At 34.8% G+C, this 22,365-nt stretch overlaps 1 protein-coding gene across 2 annotated transcripts in view; it reads left to right on the top strand.

Moving 5' to 3' along the window:
- The window catches only part of GPATCH2 (G patch domain containing 2), a 113,156-nt gene that overhangs the window by 69,334 nt on the left and 21,457 nt on the right, over positions 1-22,365 (top strand). For both annotated transcript variants that reach the window (XM_010289007.1, XM_010289006.1), the window contains exons 5-7: positions 8,997-9,061; positions 11,720-11,759; positions 15,089-15,159. In XM_010289007.1, coding sequence (XP_010287309.1) covers positions 8,997-9,061; positions 11,720-11,759; positions 15,089-15,159 — 176 coding nt within the window. The remainder of the gene's footprint in view (positions 1-8,996; positions 9,062-11,719; positions 11,760-15,088; positions 15,160-22,365) is intronic.

Genomic DNA, 22,365 nt, shown 5'->3' with positions numbered 1-22,365 from the left:
TGCTGAATTCCATGATCAGCTTTTGGAAAATGGACTTTTGCATGTGTATGTTTACAGAATATATTTTGACAAACCTTAGGAGTGCCAGTGTTAAACATATTTTTTTCCCTACTATCTGTTGTATCACTCATCTCGTGTTTGCCTTATATTTTTAGCCACAGCGTGAATTATCTAGCACTGACAAGCATATTCTTTTTATTACGATTTCTTCACACACTTGATAACCACAGTTGTAACTCATAGCAAAAGCTTAGTGACTCCTGTAGCCTTTGGTCAGCCAGTAGAGGCCACTCATAGCTTGCTGCTGAAGCCGGGCAGTGATTTGAAAATGGGGTTTTGTTGTGTGCATGGGTTTTTTAATCCACGCTGCCATGAACTGTCATAGTATGACTTGCACCTGCAAAGAGTTCTGTTATGAGTAATTCTGCTTACATATGTAAATGTATTTAACGTTGACGTTTTTCTTTTTCCTGTAATAAGTCCCGTGGCAGTAGGAATAAAAATTTCCTTCAGTAGTATACTTCAAGCGGTCTTAAAGCAAATGCTTTGATTACAGTCTTTGTTGTTGGTACAATCTTTACTGTCATTATATTAGAGTACTGTAATGAAAACTATCACAGATTACTTGGGGGAGTGGAGGAGGGTCTTGTTAGTACGTTTTTCTTGGTTTTCCCAAATGAGGAACTGAGCTGCAGAAAACAACTTACTAAAGGTCAAAACAGCAAGCCTGCAGCAGAGCAAGGAATTGAACCTGCATCTCCCAGGTCAAGGCTAGTATCCTAATCGCTGCTCTGCGCCTTCCTCCTGTCTATATCATCGTGTGGGTAACTTCACTTATGGATGACAATTTTACAAGTAAAAACATTATTTCAGCATTTTAGATCATTCTTAACTAATAAGAATACAGTCCCAGCACTACTGAAGTCAAAATCCCGTTGACTTAGTGAACCTAAGATTTCACCCTAGAATAGGTTTTATATATATATAAACAGACAGCTAAAATATCATAACAAAGATTTTATTTTTTATACGCAGCATATTACTGCAGCATTTAATTAGTGGTTCTTTATAGTCAGGGAAATTTGGTTTCATTTAAATAAAATTTACAGAGTAATGAAGTAGCAAAATTTTGGCCATTGTTTTGTTGCCATATCTAATACAATTCATGACAGCTGCCCTGAAGATTTTCCCTTTGCTAATATAAAAAATTGAAATAGTGGTGCTGTGTGGTGTGTTTCTGCAGTCCTGAGGATCTTACATTTGCCTTTCAGCAAGGAGTTGGTTTAATTTAAAAACAGTAATTTCTGGTTTATAGTTTCTTCCTGAGACTTATAAATCAGTCCATTCTTTGCAGTGCTGTGAGCTGCTGTTGGAGCGGTGGTGACACATAGTACTATTTCATATTGAATACTAGGAATCTCAAAAGAAACTCTCCTACTGACTTCCTTGCAGATAGGATGCTCACACTTTTCACTTTACCTGATGCTTTCTCCGTAGACGAAATAATTTTTTTACACTATACACTACTACTTATTTTCTCTGCTTTAACAGCTCTTCCAGTGTTACCATATCACACACCTAAAGGCAGCATGCATGCACTAATGTATATCATTACAATGCATCATTAAACTTACTCTGTTGCCTATTCTATAGGATATAAAAGGTTGACCCTTTGACAAACATTTAGGACAAAAAATGGTCTGGTATTTTCTGCTGGTGTTACCATTTAAAACATACAAAGAAAAAACCTTACACCCAGGCCAGTCTCTTTTCAAAAGTCTTTTTTTGTTTTAAATTTATAATTATTTAACTTCAAATTCAGGTTTTATCTTAAAAGCAGCAGAGAAAAACTGTTAATACCAAAGACGTACAAAGAAATTCTCTGTTTTGCTTTTATACAGGAGATTTAAATTTTCCATCTTTCTCTGAAGGACTTTTCAATAGTGGACTTTTCTTTTTTTAATCTCCTGTACCATAGCTTTTCTTTTCCATCTGTTAATCATTCAGTTGAAAACTGTATATGAAGAGATAGAGGTATTTTGATGAGTTGTGTGAAAAGAAATGTAGAGAAAACTCTTTAACAGTGTGTGAAATCACTAGAGAGACTGGGGAGCTGGGACATTTTTTAACTCAAGAAACCTACTGATTCTCATTCTATCTACAGCACGTAGGTCTCTTACTTCCTTTATTAAGAGAAAACGAGAAAACATGTACAGGGAGGTGTGTGCTTGCTTTAGGATTAAAGTCCACGTCTTTTGACCTATTTTTCTTGAGGTTTTTCTCCTTCCTTATGGCTTGCATGTATTTTGCAAGAAGAACGGCAATAATCCATTGGGGTTTTTGCAACAGTATGATACTAAGAGGTCAATTTTTAAAAATTATAACTAGAGTAGCAAGAAACTGGCATAGAACTATTCTGCCAGTGAACCAGATCTTCATGAAGGCTTTGTAGAGTTTGAGCATCACTTAAAGGTAATCTGTACATTAAAGAGATGCTTCTCTGGAATGGTCAGTTTGGGCCCTTCAGCAAGAATGTGCTTATAGAGGGAATAAAAACGGTCTGGTGATGTCAAGCTAGGGTTATGGCAGTGGTTCAGCAATGTGTACTCTGAATGCTGTTTTTCTTTTCTTAGATTTCTATATTGCTCCAAGTCAAAGAATTTGTATCTTTTTAAAAGACGTATTTTAAATCCAGTGTTTTGTTTATTGTAGGTGCTTTCCGATGCTTCTAGTGAAGAAGGGGTATAAAATGAGTGATAATAAATTGATGCTGAAAATAATAAGAAATTGCTCTTAATCAGCACAATAAAATGTAGGGAGTAGATTTTCTCTATTTCTTCCCTTGATATAGTTTGATTTAATTTCCTATAAATTAGCAATTACAGGTCTGTGAATTATGGAAGTGCCATTCTGATGCTGTAATTTCCACTGTAAAATCCTTTTGTGCGGGATTTTATTTTAGTTGCATTTTGGTTTGGACAACAACTTGTTTTGCCAAAACTTCTGCCTGAGAGAATTGGATTTGCTACTGAACTTTTCAAATTGTATTAATCAATATAGTATTTTTAGTGAAAGATACTGTAAATATGTGAACACAGAAAAACGTATATTTTCTTCTTCTGGAATTTAAAAGACTTGGTTAATACAATTAATTTTTACATGTGCTAATCTGTAGTTGATCATAGCAGTTAATTTTAGAGTGGAAAAGGGGACCTATTCTTTCATTTAGAAAAGTGGTTAGGTCACTTCTGGAACTAGATTTCAGCAAGATTTTGCTGAAATTTTATTGGGTTTGCATACTATGTGACACACCGTGATGGCTAAGATAAGCATTCAAATACTTCCATAATTATTTATGTGTTTTCTTTAAACACATCATAGAATCATTTAGATTGGAAAAGAGCTGCAAGGTCATCAAGTCCAACCATAAGCCTAACACTGCCAAGTCTACCAAATCATAGAAAGGAAATAACATCCTGTAAAAAACCAAGCTCAGTAATGTCTTTTCACTGCACATACTGTGGAGTATTTGGCATAAAATCCAATTTAAAATACAAAAATACCACTTTCAGTATTTAAAAATTACTTAACTCTCAAGAAATTTATTTTTGCTGTAATGGAAAACATATTTGAGGTACAGTTATGAATAGGACATGGTCTGTATTTTTTCAAAAATGTATTTCCTAAACTAAACATAAGTTATAAAGAGGAAGTGTACATGCTTGTTTGGTTGTGTGATAGCATGGGAAGAAATAAGGGAGAAGAGATATGGTCGAGTATGCATTTTAAGGTAGTTTATTTTAAATATTAAGAAAATGCTGTGTATGGAACACAACCGTACTTGGGAGCTCTTTATTATAGGTGTCTTCAAAAATAATTAATGATTTCCCATGGGCTATTCAGTAACTGAACATTAAAATGGACTTCAAATGAGAAGTAAACAGAATTGTTAAGTCATGATGTAACGTATTTTTGTTTTGTGTTAACTTACTGTATTTTTTGTTGGCACTTGGTAGTACCTTTTCTTTAAACTACAGCACATGTAAATTAAAGTAGCACTATAATATTTGTTTTATTAAAAGATGTGTAAATTGATCCACTAAACTGATTCTTTTCCTTTAAATAATGTTTTATCTAGACTGCAGTCTTGGACACCTCTTACCTTATTCATATAAAGTTGAACAGTAGTGTTCAAGCAACCTGTGGCTGTACTGTAGACATTGTTCCCTGTCACTCAGTGGCATGACCAGCTGGGCAAAAGAGGCGATGACCCCACTGCATTCAGCGCTGTGGGGTAATATATGTGGCCTCCCCTTGAGCCCTGTGTGCAGGTCTGGGCCCCACAGTTTAAGAAGGATGTGGAGGTCCTTGCGTGTGTCTGGAGGAGGGGAGCAAAGCTGGTGAGAGGCCTGGAAGGCATGTCCTAGGATGAGCAGCTACGGACTCTGGCTTTGTCTGGTTTGGAGAAATACGAGGCTGAGGGGTGATCTCCTTGCTCTCTAGAGCTTTCTGAGGAGGGGACGGTGGTGATCTCTTCTCCTGGGTATCCAGTGATAGGACGCATGGGAATGGTTCAAAGCTGTGCCGGGGGAGATTTAGGCTGGACATTAGGAAGCATTTCTTCACCAAGAGGGGTGGTCAAACGCTGGAAAAGGCTTCCTAGAGAGGTGGTCGATACCCCAGGCCTGTCGGTGTTTAAGAGGCATTTGGACAATACCCTTAATAACATGCTGTAACTTTTGATCAGCCCTGAAGTTGTCAGGCAGTTGGACTACATGGTCATTGTAGGTCACTTCCAGCTGAATTGCTGTGCTCAACATTATTTCTGCAGAGTGAAATCCTCTCTTTCTTGTCCTTTTTCTGTTTAATCCCACCATCTTTCCATATATCACTTCTGAAGTTTGCCATATGTAATCTCTGGGGCAGCAGTATACAGTGTTGTGTATTTTGAGGCTAAACCCCTTAGTCTTGAATACTTTTTCATTTTACTGTGTCCATCAGTGTAGGTCATAATTTCTCAGGCAAAGCAATCTTTGCAAAACAGGAGTGCTTTGCCTGTGAGATGGAGTTACCTCTGTTTCAGGGACACTGTAAACAGTATGCAGCCACCACCTTGTCTTATTCCAGCAATGGTCAAAGGACTTGTAGCCAGGAGAAATTAAGAGTTCCAAAGACGACCCAAAACTTTATTCATATTGAAAGAGTTATATCAACTGTAGATTACAGTATCTCTTGTGCAATGTGTTGCTGGAGAGACTTTGCACAGGAGGAAGGTGAAAAACAAGGAGGCTCAAAGGTTTCCCTTTACACTCCTACTTTTTTTGCTGCTTTATTCAACTAAGCCATGGTACAGATTGCAACACAGTGTGACTCTGTGAAGTCCCATGATATTTCTTCTGTACTTTTTGAAGGTTAATATCATTTCTCATCCTCTAGGACATCATTCCTAGTCATTTGCTACATCTAGTAAGTTTTTAAAGGCTTCTATTCTTGATTAGAGGAAATAGTTAGAAATACTTCCCCTTTTTATAGTGGTTACAGTTACCTAAGTTCCAGTATGAGTGTAGTTATAAGGTAGTGCAACTTCTAGAAACACAGGCTATTAAATATACTCCTAAAAAGCTTGAAAGAGGTTATTGGGCATTTCCTAGGCATTTAATGTCTCATAGGAAGGAACTTCTGAGGCTAGATTTCTGTTCATATTGTGTATGAAGTTTAAAACATGCCATGGTATTTTTTTCCAAAAGTTTATCCATCAAAAGATTTGAAAAAGTATTACTATACTACTAGAAAAAAATCTGCTGCGTTTTTTTTCTGTAAAGCATGTGGCAAAAGCAGTCTACAGCACTTGTTGGACATTAGCAAAATATGCTTTTTCAGGTTGCATTTAACTTGCCCTTGGTGTTTGTTACAAGAAAAAGAGAAGGCACTCCCTCCCTCACTTTTTCAGAGGGAACCTCAAGATAAAGAGATCGGACATAAGCAAGGAGAGTTTGATGAGAAGGAAGACAAGTCCACTTCAGTTCCAGTGTCTTTTCTCAGATGTCTCGGTCCTGATCACCTTGACCCCTGTGGCTAAGAAGGACCGTAGCCTTCAGTGCTAACTATACAGCATCAGCTCTGTGATACTGTGTACTCACAGCTAATTTAGCATACAAGTGTAACACTCTTCTGTATATAAGGAGAATGTTTAATAGCGCATAAGAATTGACCAGTACCAAGAAGGTGGTGGTTAATGAATGAAGTTAGTTTAAAATTTAAAACAGGCCTGATCTGTGAGTCTTCTAAACACTCCCATCACAGTAATTCTGATTCCCTGATACACATGTATGCACTCACATGCATTCAATTAAAAAAATCTTACCTGTGCAAACTTTCAAAATTGCTTGTTCTTAGTGTCCCAAGAGAAAGCTAGTACTTATTTTAACCCCAGATTTCTTCTTGTGCACTGGGACTTCATCACCTAAACCAATTCCAGATAGCTATGCTTTTTTTTTTAATTAGTAAAGAATCTGAACAGCTGAGAGAGTATTTGTTTTGATTTTACTGTCCTGCAATCTGCTTCCACTTTCTGGAGCAATTGGCGTTCTCTTCTGTGGAGATTCAGCAGAACTTTGCAGTACATTTTTATAATAGTGAATTAGCAGATAAAGATGAGCAATAGGTTTTGGTTTGGTTTTGTACATGCTAGATAACAGTTTCTTCAAATATGAATTCATTTGTGTTAACATATTCTGAATCTTACAATAACCAGCATTCAGTTTCATATAAAGATCTATATGTATACATTTATGAGTTTAGTTTTATAAATATTCTGTGGCTGCCTGGTAACTGAAGCTATCTAGGGCCTGCAAGAGAAACCTCAGCAGTGTACTTTGTGATCAGTTGTAACTGTATTCCAAGGAAGTTCATATTCTCAAATAAATTAGTGGAAAAACATACTTCTGTGGTTTATATATTATTTTAAAACTGGCAATTTATCAAGTGATTTTTCTTGAAATTTCCATGCTTATTAAATTTCAGATTATGTATTTTGAGTAAGCTTGAAACTTAAACTTGTTTCCATAAGTATGGCTGCAGGTAAACAACCAATTTTAGTCCAGAAAATAGCTTTTGCTTCTGTCAACATGTTGTTTATTTTCTCCCTGAGATAAAAAGTTCAGTTTTCTGATATTTGTACCAAGATAAAGTCTGTAAACAAGATTAATATAGTGTGGAAAAGGTTGTCAGCAGCCCTGGCAAAGGAAATAAGTTGCCTGTACACAGAACATACTGTAAACTGAATAAAAGTGTCAGGTCCACCATGAGATAATGTGATCATGAACCTCTAACAAAGCATGACATAGGCACAGTCGGCTTTTCTTATAGCCACAGTGTAGAAAATGGATTACTATATTCCAGGGATACCCACTGGAATAGCATGAAAACCTCATTTTGAGATTAATGCAGGATGTAACTCTCGAGAGCTGAGCTACATGTTTACCTATAGTGTTAAGGTAACAGTTTAGTTATTAATCTTAAAATTTGGAAATTACATATTAAAATACTTGTTCATATTTCTGGGTCTGTCTTTGTGAATTGACATTTGCTCTTACTATTAAGTGAATTACGACATTGCTAAAGTAATATTTGGTCACTATTTTATTATTATCATGTGGCTATGTAAGGCCTCAGTAAGTCTAGTAGAACAGTAAATTCCAAATGCAGGTAAAGCAGTAGGTGCTATTCCTCCATGTAGCTGCCATGATTTCCTCTACTGGGGATTTGTATGTTTGCATAGATTTTTCTGCCGTAAGGTATTACCAACTCTTTTCATTCACCACCAGCCAGAAAAGTGATGACTCCTTAGGGTTTCTCAATTTGGCCCCGAGCGATGTCATTCTTCATGTCAAAGAAAGAGATTTTGGGAAAATACTTTGGAGCTTTCAAATTATTCAGCGAGTGTTCTTTGAAAGTTTTCCACACTTGGAGCTCTGACTGTCCTGGCTTTTCTCCCACATGAGACTAGATGAATAGGGATATTTAAAAGCTGAGTGCATTGTTCTTTTAATAAAGAGTAGGCTGCTTTTGTCTGTGAATCTTCTGCTTATGTACTTTTGGCAAGCCTGAGCCACATTAAATGTATTATTGTATCAATGTAAATCATCGAGTTTTTGTGGTCTCCTTTCAAAACTGGCAGAACACCTGACTTCATTCCCACCTCTGGTCATCTACTGATTATAAAACTATCTCCAAGGAACTGAAAATTTGTTCCTCAATTCTTTCCAACAGGAATAGTTTGCATTCTACTCTGGTTCTTCAAGCATGAGTTTTATCAGGTGGTCTCTTCTGTTTATACGTATCTACACATACAGACAAATTAATCAGATTCTAAAAATAAAAACAAAGCTGTTTGCATTCCTGAACAATACCAGAATGTCATTATCTGCAGAAGTCTGCATGTACTATCATGCATTCTTAAGTTGAGAATATTATGTGGTTTTGGTTTCAGTATATATAAAACACTAGACAAGGACTGCAGTACAGCATGGTAAAAATGATTGTACCTTTGCTTTCTATCCCATGTCAACTTGAATTTCAAAAGCTTTATGTTGGGATACAAAGGCTGGGAGTGTGTTTTATTAAATTTATTGCTGTATTATCTATAAATAAGGATAGTGTGTTGAATATGATTTTCAAAACATCTGTGTCTCATTTTTTGGAGATAAAGTGCTTCATGGACCTTTCAAAAGTAACTTAAATTCCTGACATGTAAATATCTGACATCTGACTTCCAGTCAGAAATAAACATAAAGGATTTTGGTTAATCTTGTATAGCACTTTCTGCACTCAGACTTTACTTAAAAATTGCAGATATTGCTAATTCCGTTCACTGTATCTACTGTACTGTCTCTATTTTGTATTTAGAATTTGTGATATGTTTTCTTAATAAACAATCACCGTGTGTGTATGCTGCCCCGTTAGTCAAAGGCTTTTTTCCTACTTTCTTCCATTAGATAACTCCAGGACCAGGTGGTAGTAGGAAAACGGTTCACTTGTCCCAGGATTCTCTTCACCATGAGTGAGTATCAGTGATGGGAGTTATAACTTTTTATTATTGTTAGCTTAACAGTAGTACCTCTGTCCCAAAGCCACATTTTACAACTGTACAAACGTGATGAGAGAACCTTATCTTAGTTACATAATGATCTTTAATTATAATATTTATAATCCTGTGTAATTCATTTTACATTTCTTAACGAAACGTGAAGTTCAGTGCTTCGTAAATGCGTTTTTATTAACTTGCTAGGTATATGCTTTCCTAAAACAAAACACTTTTTAAGGCTAGATACCAAGTACGAGTTGTTTAAAAAGACCTGCTTTATTTTTGTCCAAAGGAAAATTCAGAAATGCCAAGCTTGAATATATGAAAATAAACAAGCATCACATGTTTGAGCCTTAATCATGATGTATCATGTGAGGAAGAAGGTTATAAATTCCACAAAAAGACACTGAATTAATTATTTGGGCACATGTAAATAGGGAATGTCATTCAGTTCGTTTAGTTACTCCCATGTGCCATTACTGTAAACTCTTACTCTGTTCAGCTGCCATTAGCAGCATTATTTCTCTGTTATATCTCTTGAATAGTTACAATAAGATGATTAAATTTTCCTGTAGTTTTTCCAAATCAGAAATCTAAAACACAGGCACACATGATTAGGAAATAATATATTTGGGGATACATTTATACGGTCTAACTGCTTCTAGATCTAGCATCCATAGTTTAAAACAAAACTTGCAAAAGCACATGTACTACAAACATCAGATCCTCAGTACCAACTGTTGAACTTGCTGATGTGCATGTTAACTAAAGAGATTCTGATTTTGTAAGTTATTTCTACCCTAAAGTAACTCAACTGATACTTTATGGGATTTACTTTTGTTTATATTATTAAAACAAACAAACAACTAATACTGTAATTAAGTGAATGGACAAAATTGTAAAAAGTGCTGTGATGTGAATATCACATTCTTATTACAAGACATCTTATTCTTTATGAAGAGGTTTTTTAATGTCTAAATATGAGACGCATTCAAATTACTTTGTTATATTTTCTCAATAGAAATACATTTTATTGATAATTTAGCCTGTAATCCACTGATTTGCCACAAACCAGTAGAGTTTGTGGAGGAGGGTACCCCAGTTTGCTGCTCCTTCTTGAGCATTTGCTGTTGACAGTGGTTAGAGACAAGACGCTCATCTATGTGGAATTTAGACCTAACCCATTATATTTCTTATCTTCATCAGCTTCTGGGTATTTGTGACCTTATTTGTTGGGTCACTCACAGATGTGATGGTTTTCCTTTTCATCCACTGCCAACATCAAAGCTGTGTGTGCATGAAATCTCTCTGTTTTCCTCAGATTTTGAACTATTCAGTGCGGTCGATGGACATTTCGTGTCCAAAATGTCTACTATTCTTATCAAAGTATACTTTTATCTTTATTACTGTCATTCTTTTGCCTTTTCCAACTTCTTTTTCTTAACCACATTAAAAGTAGAAAAAGGAGTTAGTGATATGCATATATTGGTGACAGCTGGTCTTGTATACAAGAATGAGAGGGTTAACTGCTCATCAGCAAACTCACAAAGTGACAAAAAGCCACAAAAATTTCAGACTTGTGACTGGAAAAAAAAAAAAAAAAAAGAGTAATTTAGACCAGACAATTCTATGGAATCTGCTGTGGGGAAAAAATGCAAGTAAACTTTATTGAGTTTAACTCCTTCAGAAAAAGTGTGACTAGGTTAAGCTTATAATCTATGGTTACACTTCCAGAGGAATTTACAAGCAGAATAACAGATAATGTGATGTTCTTTTTGTGCAATATTATAATGGGTGGAATTATTTTATCCTTTGCCCAAAACCCTATTGCTTGCTTACATGAGTAATATATAGGTACTATATGTAATTTCAGATTCCCCATGTTTTAATTGTTTTTTCCTTCTCCTTTTCATTTTGCAATTGTTGAGATTTGCCCCAGGTTTGCATGATGCTTACTACAGCTACATTTAGGTGTTAATTCAGTTTTATGTGATCCCAGTGTGTATGCAGACCAGTATTAATATACTTTCTACTGCTCTTGAGGGAAAAGTCACATCATGAGTTCTTGTCCCTGCATGTCAATTTGGACATCTTAGTCCAAATTTTCGCCTCTGGAATAAGCCTACCAATAGTCAAAATTGTGCAATTGTATGGAGATATGAAGCCACTGAATTTACAGGCTTTGAATTTCTCTTTAGATTCAAACTCAGACCTCAGTTTGTGGAATAATACATTAACAACTCCCAGGTATTCCACAGTACTTAAAAATCTTTTCAGCTATAATCGTTAATAAGTAACACTTCAGTACTAAATACGGAATTACTTTTATTTATAGTACATGCATTATAGTATATTAAAATACTATCATTTATGTATTATTTTAGTTTGTTTGACAAAATATAATTATGTATAAAGCCAATAGCTACTCAGAAGTGAAATTTGTGATGCGTTCTTTCAAAACTGTTACAGACTTAGAGAGTTCAATAAAAATATCCCATTAAAATAAAGCATAGCCAAAGGCTGTATTTTCCTGGCAGACAATAAAATACCCAAAAGCACGCACAGACTGGTCATATGACAGCATGTGCTTTGTTAGTTATATTGTTAAACCTGTCTTTTCTTATTCTCCCACAGCCACTGGTTTAGCCCTGGGGCTAGGAAGGAACATAGCCAGGTAAGAACTGCTTTGATCAAGAACAGTTTACTTGAGATGTATAAAGGAATTTAACTACCTCTACTCCAGAGGCAGTGGGCTAATATTTTAAGAAATTATAAACAAAGCAGGTATATTTCCTTGTAAGGAAACATATTAACAGCAGTGCATTTCAAAAAGTCCCTTAATTAAAAATCTTTAATTAGTCACTTCAGTTAAGTATCTTTTGAGTTTTAACAGGTTAAATGAAAAGTCCGATATTTTTTTTTAATTATTTTGTTAATTGTAATATCTCCAAATGTTGCGTTTCTCAAAATCCTGGAAAGCAAAACATTTGACTCTCAAAATCAAGAAATACAGAACAGTGACAAGAGTGGATAGGCTTCTAAAGGAACATCTTCAGTTCCATTTTTCTGCATTTCATTGTTCAAAATGACCACAGCAGTAAAAAAGGAACTGTTAAATCTCTGTCGTGGTGCAGATGTTGGTTAAAATATCTCACTAGTTTGTTTGTTGAGCCCCTACAATGTAGTCGCTAGGAGGTCCAAGCCTAGAGATGTGGTTGAGGGAACATGAAGACATGTTAGTATTTGATTAGCAACATAGCACTTACTTCTTTAGCTTGTCTTCAGACATGGAGGAATACCTTTCTTTATGGATAGTAGTACGGTCTAAACAGAACATACTGTCCAAGAACTTTATAAGGTGAAAATAGTCTGGTTTCATTTCGTAAATGTATAGTTAACTTCAACTATTCAGTAAAAGTAGCTGAATATATCAGCAATCATTGAAATTTAAGACTGAAGTTCTATAGTAAATGTTTTAAGTTGGTAAAAATGGATATAACACAGCTGATTTCATAAGATCCATGCCAGTTCGCTAGTACATTTACAAATTTAAATACATTTGAAACTTCATAAGGAAATAAGATCTATAGACTCTTTGGAGAGTTCATCTTAGGATGGTGCATCATCAACACTTGTAGCTCCAGTAAGTTTAAATCAGTGTATACTTTCCTGTCCCCTTCCCCTTCTTTTGAACTCCAGAGAAAGCTGAATCTCTAAAAGTTTTATTACTTGCTCAAAACTGCCAGAGTGGATAAAACATAATACAGTTTTAATTGTAAATTGTAAACTTCTAACATGTTAGAGTAAGCTGATTGACATTTAACATCTGAACAGACAGCTTTATGTGATTTGCATTTAACTCTCCTTATTTTGTAATGCATTTCCTAGTAGAAGAAACACATTAAAAAGAGTATATTAAATATAAGCATGCTTCATCTTAATTAATCATTATAAAAAATTCTCTTGGGTTAATCTTTATTCTGTTCCTGAAATGTTGATGCTAGACGTAGTCAAATTTGCTAGATTAGAATGAGTTTGAGTGATTTTTAATTTTTTAATGCGATTTTAATATATTGATTTTATCACATAACAGTATCACATAACAGAGTAGTTAACTGAAGATGTACTGTTAAAAGAGTCTAACCTTAAAACAGTACAGAAATTTCCATGATGAGAAATACATTAACCTACAACATACATACTGGTGGTATTCATTCAGCATAGAGTGTGAAAAATGTCTGCTTAGCTGGTATATATGACAAATTAATTAATCTTTTCTCAGATAATGGTAGATTTGAATTAATTTTAAATTTTATGTGTTTATTTTGTATTTCTTAAGAGCTGTGTTTTCAGAACTTATCTGAAGTTCACTGTATTCTTAACAGATTACTAATGAATTGTGAAGTAAAGCTAATGTTATCAAATAATGTAGGTACCATTGGCACATAACAGGTTATTTGTTTCAGACAAGTAAAAGAAATGAGAATGGTGGTACGATATAATTATGACAATTTTGACAGCCTATAAAATTCGCACTAAATTTCTGAAGACCCATAGTGTAGAAGTATTGGTTGCATGGGTTTACTACTGTCTCTTTTAATTAATTTCTGGAGTTGAAGTTATTATGTTAGAACACAAGTAATTCACTAGCCAAACTTAAAGTCTGGCAGGTGATCTGTATTTGTACATGCTGTAACTACAATTTACTTACCCACCAGAGAACACTGAAAACAGTAAAACTGTTCTCATTAGCTTGATCATAAAATAGATACACATTGTATGACTGTCATGCTGGTAAAAAACTGTGGCTACATTTAAATGGGAATTGTAAGTGCTCTGATTCGTTGACGATAAGAAAATTAAAAAATTACTTTATAATAAAGGTGCCTTACCTTTATGTATCCTTCAGTTTGCATTTTAAAACCAGACTGTACTATTTTTACTGCATCTGAGAACTAGATAGTTGAAATGACAAGGAGCATTTCTTAAATAACAAACAAGCTATGGAGAGTTGGGGAAAAATTAATCAAGTGTAATTTTGTCAGATAGGTGTTGTGTTTTTGGATTGCATGCTGATGTACAACATGAAGGTGTGGCTTGCCAAGTCATAAAGTTCATAATTTCCTAATTTCCAGTGGACTTTTAAATGTGTTTGCTGTGAATATTAGATCCATTTACCTGTAGTCTGTTTCTAAACAGTCTTTTATTCTATACTTTCTTCAGTATATGATCAGTTTCAAGAAACATTTGTATGTTTTATACTGCGTTGTTTTAATTTATTTAGTGTAACACTCTTAACAGTCTTTTCTTACTGTTTCTGCCATTTTGCTCATCCTGACAAATATCATAATGCTGGAAATAAGACTTCTGAGTATTAGAGATAGTCTGAATAAAAAGTCTTGCTTTATTTATCTAAAAATAGAGTAAATCAGAGCTTGTTCCAGAAGCTGAGTCACCATTTCAGTTAAACGAATCCTTCATTATTCCTACTATTCCCATTATTCCCACTATTACGGGAAGCTTTAATACTGTGGTTTTGTTGATTCTGCAACTTTCAAATTACAAAAGCCCCTGGGGCTTAGAAGACTTTAAAACTGTTTCATAACTGCTTAGATACAAGTGCCAACCTGAATAGCTCTTTGTAATTTATGTGATCTCCAACACTTTTTGTTATACAATTTTGAAAATTGAAATTGTGAAAATTGTACAATTTTACAGAGAAGTTAATTGTGAAATTGTTAAATGTGTGGTGCTCTAATATGCTTTGTGAATGCTTTGATTTTTACATTTTCAATTATTTAGGATTTTTAAACTGGTGGGTAGATCTTGAAATACTAGCTATTGTAAAATTCTGTAAGGTGTCCATCTCTTTTAGAGTCTTGGGTGAAAACTATTGAAAGATTACTCAAGATAGGAAAGAACGGCATTGTCAGGATAACATTTCTAAAAAGCAAATGAAGGCATTGCTTGTGAGACAGCTCTGAATATTTTATTTTTAAATAGCTTCAACTCTTGCGAGACAACCGATCAGAGAGGGGACACAAGAAGAACAGCTCTGTAAAAACAGCTAGCAGGTAAGTTAATGCTGCAGCTGTCATTAATACTGTTTATTGTAACCCTCAAATTTTCGTATAAGAAATGACACCATTCTTTTGGGATATGTTCAGAGATCTTCTGTTTTTTTGTGATTTACTTTCAAGAATTTCTTCTATATGGCATGATCTTTGCCTAAAATGTGGGTACTAGACTTTATTGGTGACCACATCCAACTACACTTACTAAACTTAATCCCTTTAGTAAACATTGGAATTAAATGGATGCCAAAGTAAGGTTTGTGCTTTTGGCATGTAAGTTAAGTGCTGAAAATGTATAAAATTACCATTATGCATACATGCTTTTGAAATCAAGATGATAACTCAAATACTGTAACACTGAAATTGTTCTTATAACATGTTTTGACAATAAAAATTTCATTGTGAAGACTTATTAAAAACAAATCTATTTCTATCCTCCAGCTTCTTTCCTCCCCCTCAAAAGACAAAAAAAATCAACACTGAACTGATGAGCACTGGTCTAGGAGTCTGTTGCTAGAGGGTTTATGTACGTTACCTGCTGAATCTATTCTGCCAAATAATTATTTTAATTCTTGTGTTTTTTTAATGAGAAACTACAGAAATGTTTCACTTGTTATGCACAATCCTTACACAATTTTTATGTGAAGATGATAATGTGCTATCAAATTACTTTTTTCAAAAATTTATAATACATTTATATAATCATGTAATACTATGGTTTTGAGTGAGACAGTGGTCTTTCAGGCACTTGTCATCCTGAAATAAGTTTTTAATATTGTTAAATACTTGCTTTGAATACATGGAAGGGGAGACCAATACTTCTTTCAAAAATATGCGTATTATATGAATTTTATTGTATACAACTTCTGGTTACATGTTCTAAAACATTGGTTATGCAAGTGTTGGTCATTCATCTTCAGAAATCGCGGCTATCTTTGTCTATTAAACCTTCTATATTAAGCCAAAAATTTGAAAATGCCTGCATAAGTTTTCTGGCGAGTGCACTTGTTAAATCATATTTTTTCGTCAGAGTTTTAGAATAAGTTCACTTTAGATATGAATTTTCACCACAAATGCACTCTTACTATCAGGCTGCTTACATAAAACTGAGAGTATGAAGTGGATATAAAGTAAGCAGTAAGAAATAGATTATATTTGAAGTCATTTTAGGAAATTTTTTGATGCTGTAGTCAATGTAAAACAGTGTCTGAGGAATTCAGCATGATAACTTACGTGTTTGTTATTCTGACCAGCGAAGCTCTTGTGAAGCGATTGCTACCTACACAAGCAGTTAGAATAGAGATTTTTTTTTAAATGGCATTAAATACCTGAAGTGATCTTCAGTCTCTCTTCATGTCCAGTCAGTTGTACGTTAATAAACTTCTCCCAATAAACATCTGGCAGGGTTGTGTAGAAGCAATAGGTGGCAAATCCAAGACTGAAGACTGGCATTTTCTGTAAAATAGCTGTACTATTAAAGTAAGACTTACATAAACTTTCATTGTGTCATACATAAAGCCACAGTATACTATCATACTGTAATACCCTCAAAAACGGGAAGGTCACCTGTTAACATCTCCTGGTACCATCACCTCTGATTTCAAAGGTTTTTTCTTCCAGATGGAGCCAGGTTATTTCAAAATAGTTATTTTGTGTTTTTTCTGAAAACCACTGTTTTCTCTGCCTACCACAGAAACTTTACTGTCAGTTCTTTAAAATGACTTGAAGAGAAATTCTCAAACTTCTATGAAAATTACATTTTTAACGTCGTCTGTCTCAGAATATCAAGTCATATACATCTTATTTACCAGACTTATATTGAACAAATTTTAACATTCTTGCTACAGTTTAGCTGCTGAAAAGAATTTAATTTTCACAATGTGCAAACATTTTTTCTCTCAGGCCAGTAGCATGTCTGGTGACTACTTTATTCCTATAGTTTAAGTGAGAACACTTACGATAAACTAATATTTTGTTTTTTATCAAAAGCTGTTGCAACCAAATAGAGGCTGAATTTCAGATATATAGGAACAACCCAATGACAAATACACAGTTCATCTCTTCATATGTTCATAGTATCTATCCTCATTCAATTCAGGACAATTCCGCTGGTAGTCTGTTCCTTACAAACAAAATTCATGGTGCGCAGTGACGTGTCAGATTTCTGTAGTTAATATTGAAGACTGATTTTGTTATGACTTAATTTTAAATTATCACTCCTACCAAAAGGGTTAATTTTAGTTTCCTCAGAAAATACAGAGAAGGAAAATGTTTCTGCTTAACAAAGTAGCTATAGAAATTACTGTTTTAGTAGCAAATACTGGTCACAGAGTTAATAAAATGGTGAATGTTATCTTAGTTGAAAATGTTCATCTTCATTACTGTGTATAAAATCTTAAAAAAAGAAATCTCTCATTTAGGTTTTTGCATGTGCCCAAATACTTTAAAAACTAAACTAAACTACAATGATAGCAATCAAATGTCACAAAGTTAAGGTACAGAATTAACATTGTAGTAAACCTTTCATTATTTTGGTGTACTACATGCTTATGCAATTAAATCTTCTGTTGAATGCAAGTGTTTACTCACACCTGAAATTCTGAAGCTTTCGAAGATTGGCTCTAGATTAGTTCTTGCATGTGTTAAACTATTACAGTTGACACATCAAGGTAATTCAATGCGTAACCCCCTTAAAAGGCATACAAAAAGTAATGGCTGTGACTTTATGTTGTCTTACTCTTTGTTGCTAAATGCAGTGATAGAACAGTAGGAGTGCGTAAGTATTGGAAATTCTGTAAAGTCATTGTACTTGTCCAGAATACAGTTTCATCTGCTTTTATTGCAGGACTGAATTTCTCTGGGTTTTCCTTTGTATAGTTTTCACACAACTCTATTTCTTGTTGTGGGACTATCTTTTTTGTTTGCTTTTTTGTTCTGGAAGACCTTTGTTCTGTTTTTTTATATGTATATGAGCTATGTATATACACACACATTTTTTTCTATGCTTGTCTTGACTTTTCTTACCCCTTTTGGATGACTGAACACAGTTCTTGTCTCAGCATGTAGACAATATGTAAATACCCATATTACATTAGATCAGTGACTTGTGGAATAATTTACTCTGTAAATACATCAGAAAGGTGTGGAGCTCTAAGCGTGGCAGTGGTCTTACAGCTGTGTCTTCATGGTGGAGTAATACTGATACTTTCTGGGTGAGCTTTACTGTACTGGGTTACTTGTATTAGGTTTCTTCTGTCAAAATTAATGAGCCAATCCTAGATAAACTAATGTGAACTTTTGCTGATTAGGTTGGTGAGAACTGTTGATATGGCTACTGGTGAACCAAATGTTAAGGAGAGGGACAGTCCTACACCAAAAAACTTGGAACCTGCATAGGTTATATCATGCTGATACAGTTCAACATGTGATCTTCTGTATTCAACACAAATATATATCTATCTATGCTAGCTTTACAGAGAAGCTTTAATCTACAAATATGTAGCTTTCCCATTAATTATTTAAATTATATAAACAGTACTAAATAATACTGGTTTAGAAGCTGCGTTTTTCTCCTGTATTGCCTTGAAAATGTTCTCTGTGTACGTTATCTCTCTGCATTAGGACGTGAACAGTCCCTTCCCCAATCCAGCTATGCTGTTTGAAGGAGTTAACTCTTCCAGCTGCTTGTTCTCATCCTCTACTCTTTTGCCAGTAAAGAAGTTTTTTGTCTGCATTTTTTAATATGCTTTGGGCAAAACCAGCCTGGTTAGCTCAACTCACCTATTTAAATTAAATTGGCTGGTTTTGTACAAACCATGTTAGGGAGCGCTCACATGATTTCTTCCTCCGGCAGAGCTGTGGAGATGATAATCTCCAGCAGATGTGTGATAACAAATAGCTTGGGATAGTAATGTCTTCATCTGGCGCAGTTGTTAGCAGACCAAATGTCTGTCTGTAGCCCAAGGCTGTGGGCAAACAATTGGACATGATTGAGTTATGGCGAGTTAACAAGTTGCTGCTTGGCAGCTGAACTGCCATAGCTGATCATGCACTCATTGTTTGCTTGCTCCCGTCATGAGGTAAAACACATTTTCTTAAGTCACCTTTGTAAAATTTTATAAAAATGAGTTTTACCTAAAGAAGATTCCTCAGGGCTAATTGATTCATTTGGTCATCTATGGAGACACTGGTAAGTGATACTTGCTGAGCTGCTATAACATGATTTTGAACCTGTGATTATATTATTAAATATATGGCGACCTCCATCACACAGTTGTCTGCCTGTCTTTTAATATTTAACGTGTTTATCCTCACAATACCCTGTGAAGTTAGGAAGTACCTTTATCCTCATTTGACAGAATAACCAGAGTACATAAACGACTTAATATTTTGCCTTTGGTCATACAGTTGATGCCATGACTAGTTAATTTATGCTGTAATCCAGAAACAACAGAATTGCAGATTGCGAAAACAGCAGGCTACTGAGTAAGTTAAACTTGTATAATTATTTCCTTTACATAATGGTCTTGTGTCATATTTCTTTTACGGTGTGCTTCTGTTAAATATGGTTAATTATTTTAGCTGCATACTTATTTTTTCTCATTGTACTGTAAGTAGAACTTGACACATGCATAAATTGAGAAACTGCAAACAGTGCCAGAACTTCTGCCGCTTACCAGTATTTTTGGTCATATCTTGATAATTCCATGTTGGCTTTCCACACTCAAGTGCTCCCTCAGAGATCTTTAAAAGAAAAAAAAAAAGCTATTTGTAATTCTTATGCTGTTCAGTCCTGTCTTGAAAGAAGGCTAAGTAATACTCATAAAAGTGATTTCAAGGTGGAGTAGAATTATACGAGGTAGGTTTCAACTAGCTAACTGATGCTGTGTTAAGAATCTAATCAATGTAGCAGCAGCTTAGTATGAAGTAGTTACCCACTTCTGGTGGCTGCAAGGTAGACCATAGCCTGAGACGGAGTTAATACCTTGATATTTCTTTAAAAATCAGCAGGAGCTACCTACTCAGCCATTACTAAATGTGAAAGGAGGACCGTGTGCCAGTTGTCCAATGATCACCTGTCGCTGCTCTATTCTGAGCTGGCAAGAAGTCTTTGAAGTCTCTCCTGCCATGGTGAGCAGCACAGACTGAAACATGAGTCCTTACACATGTGGAGGAGACATTCAGGAAAGCAGACTCTGGAAGTAGTACAAGAAGGGTTACGTAAAGGAAATATGTCAGATGCTACTAAATGGTGATGTCAATTAAAACCCAGAACACTAGTCATAACTTCCCCATGTTTTCTGCAGCTGTCTCTTTTCCTCCTGTCCCTAGTTGTTCTCAGTCCAGGTTAAATATGTGCCTTGTGTTGGTACAAGAGGATGACTGTCAAGTATTTTCACTTTTTATGACTGACAATATTCTCTGTGAATTAGTATTTAAAGAAGGCTCCTAAGAGAAAAATGACAGCAGACCTGGTGAGAGCTTTTCAAAAGTGTATTATTGCACTGGTTAGAAATACGACTTTCTGTCTCTCACAGTTTGGAAGGGAAACCCCTATTTGTACAGTACTTGTTCATTTTCATCTGATGATACGGATCATGGTACTTTTTTACATAGATGTGACAAATAGCATTACAGCTGCTCTTTATTTGATCTTCTGAAGAGACAAAGATGTGCAAGGATTCTGCCTGCTCCCTCTTTGGAAAGAGTCCTAATTTGCAGCAGATACAAAACTATTTGTTGAGTTGCAGGTTTGCCAAAAATAAATTAAACCATTAATTACTACATTTTTTGAGCAGCTGTTAATGCATTGGGATAAGAAAACTGTACATTAGACTACTGGTTAATTACAAGAACTGTAATTGTTTAATGTGGCTTTTGCGGAATGAAATTACAATACCAGAGGAGGTAAATTCAGCCAGTTTTTGAAAATTATACATGAAAACGTGCACATACTTACACTGCAGTAAAGCTAAGGAATGCATGGCTGTTTTACTAGGTGATTCACTTCTGCCATCGTATGAACATATATTTCCAACAAAAAGACTTTAGAAGAAAGTAATATTTAAACATGCCTTTTAATTCAAGTGTAAAATTATTAAAGATAGTAAGTTAATATCTTGTAACCCTAGAGCTAATAATGCAGGAGTTTCAGATACATAACATTAAAATCCAAATGTGTTTACATCATTAGAAATTAACAACTAAGCAGTTTTATCTCCTCTTTGGAGTGCCATGAAGCAGTAACTGTACTGTTATGATTGGTGCTTAATAGTATTTGCAGTTCCAGATTAAATTATGTGAATGTTTGAGGACACATTGCTTTCCTCCCTTGCTGTCACCCTCAAGGACAGCATTATTCCATGAGTTCGGTATTTTTCTTCCCTGGGAAGAATAAAAGATGGTGCCATTTTGGAAAAGGGCAATTCCTGATTGAGTCTTCTATACTATGGCCTTATTTTTAAGGTCCCGAAAAGATTTTCATTTGGAGGAGGGGGACGGGGCGACGACAGTTTGATTGTTATTTCAAAATGTAGCCAGTATGTGATGCTTTAATTTTATGGAAATCTTCAAGCCTCAGTTCTGGTTTGTGGATAGACTTAAAGTATCCATTGTATAAATGAACGTTATTCATGAAGTGTCTTAAAAGTATTATATTTTAACTCAACTTGAAGAGATATGCTCTGTTTTGAAAATACATTTTTCTGTATGATCTGAGCAGTTGCATCTTTAATGCACGACTAATTAAGTACAAAACCACAAGCCAAATTTCGTTGTTATTGCACTGAAATCTAATATACTGTATAATATTGCACATAAATAAGCTGCAAAATTATCCTGAAAATTTGTCATTTAAAATTGAATTCCAGGTACACATGAGTATGTTCACTAATAGGAAGTCAAGTAGTTCTGATTTTAAAATATATATAAGAAAAAATCAGATAACCTCCAGAAATTATGTATTTCTGGATCCTCCTGATGTACCATCTGGATTGAATTTTCCCCTGAATGAATGGATAGCAAATTTCTCACTTTCAAGTACCTGAATTTTAGTGTGTGGTGTGCTTGTTTCTCACACTCAACTGCATTAAACTTTCTCTTTTTTTGCTCCCGAGCTCAAGCTCTGCTTGTTTCAGCCTACTTGTTAAAATCCTGAAGGTGTAAGGATAAAGTTACTTTGGGTTTCAGAAGGTGTGAAGACCATTC

Source organism: Phaethon lepturus, unplaced genomic scaffold (genome assembly GCF_000687285.1).
Source record: "Phaethon lepturus isolate BGI_N335 unplaced genomic scaffold, ASM68728v1 scaffold10966, whole genome shotgun sequence".
NCBI classification, from domain to species: domain Eukaryota; kingdom Metazoa; phylum Chordata; class Aves; order Phaethontiformes; family Phaethontidae; genus Phaethon; species Phaethon lepturus.
Note: the sequence above shows the minus strand (reverse complement) of the source record. Positions and strands in the feature narration are given on the sequence as shown.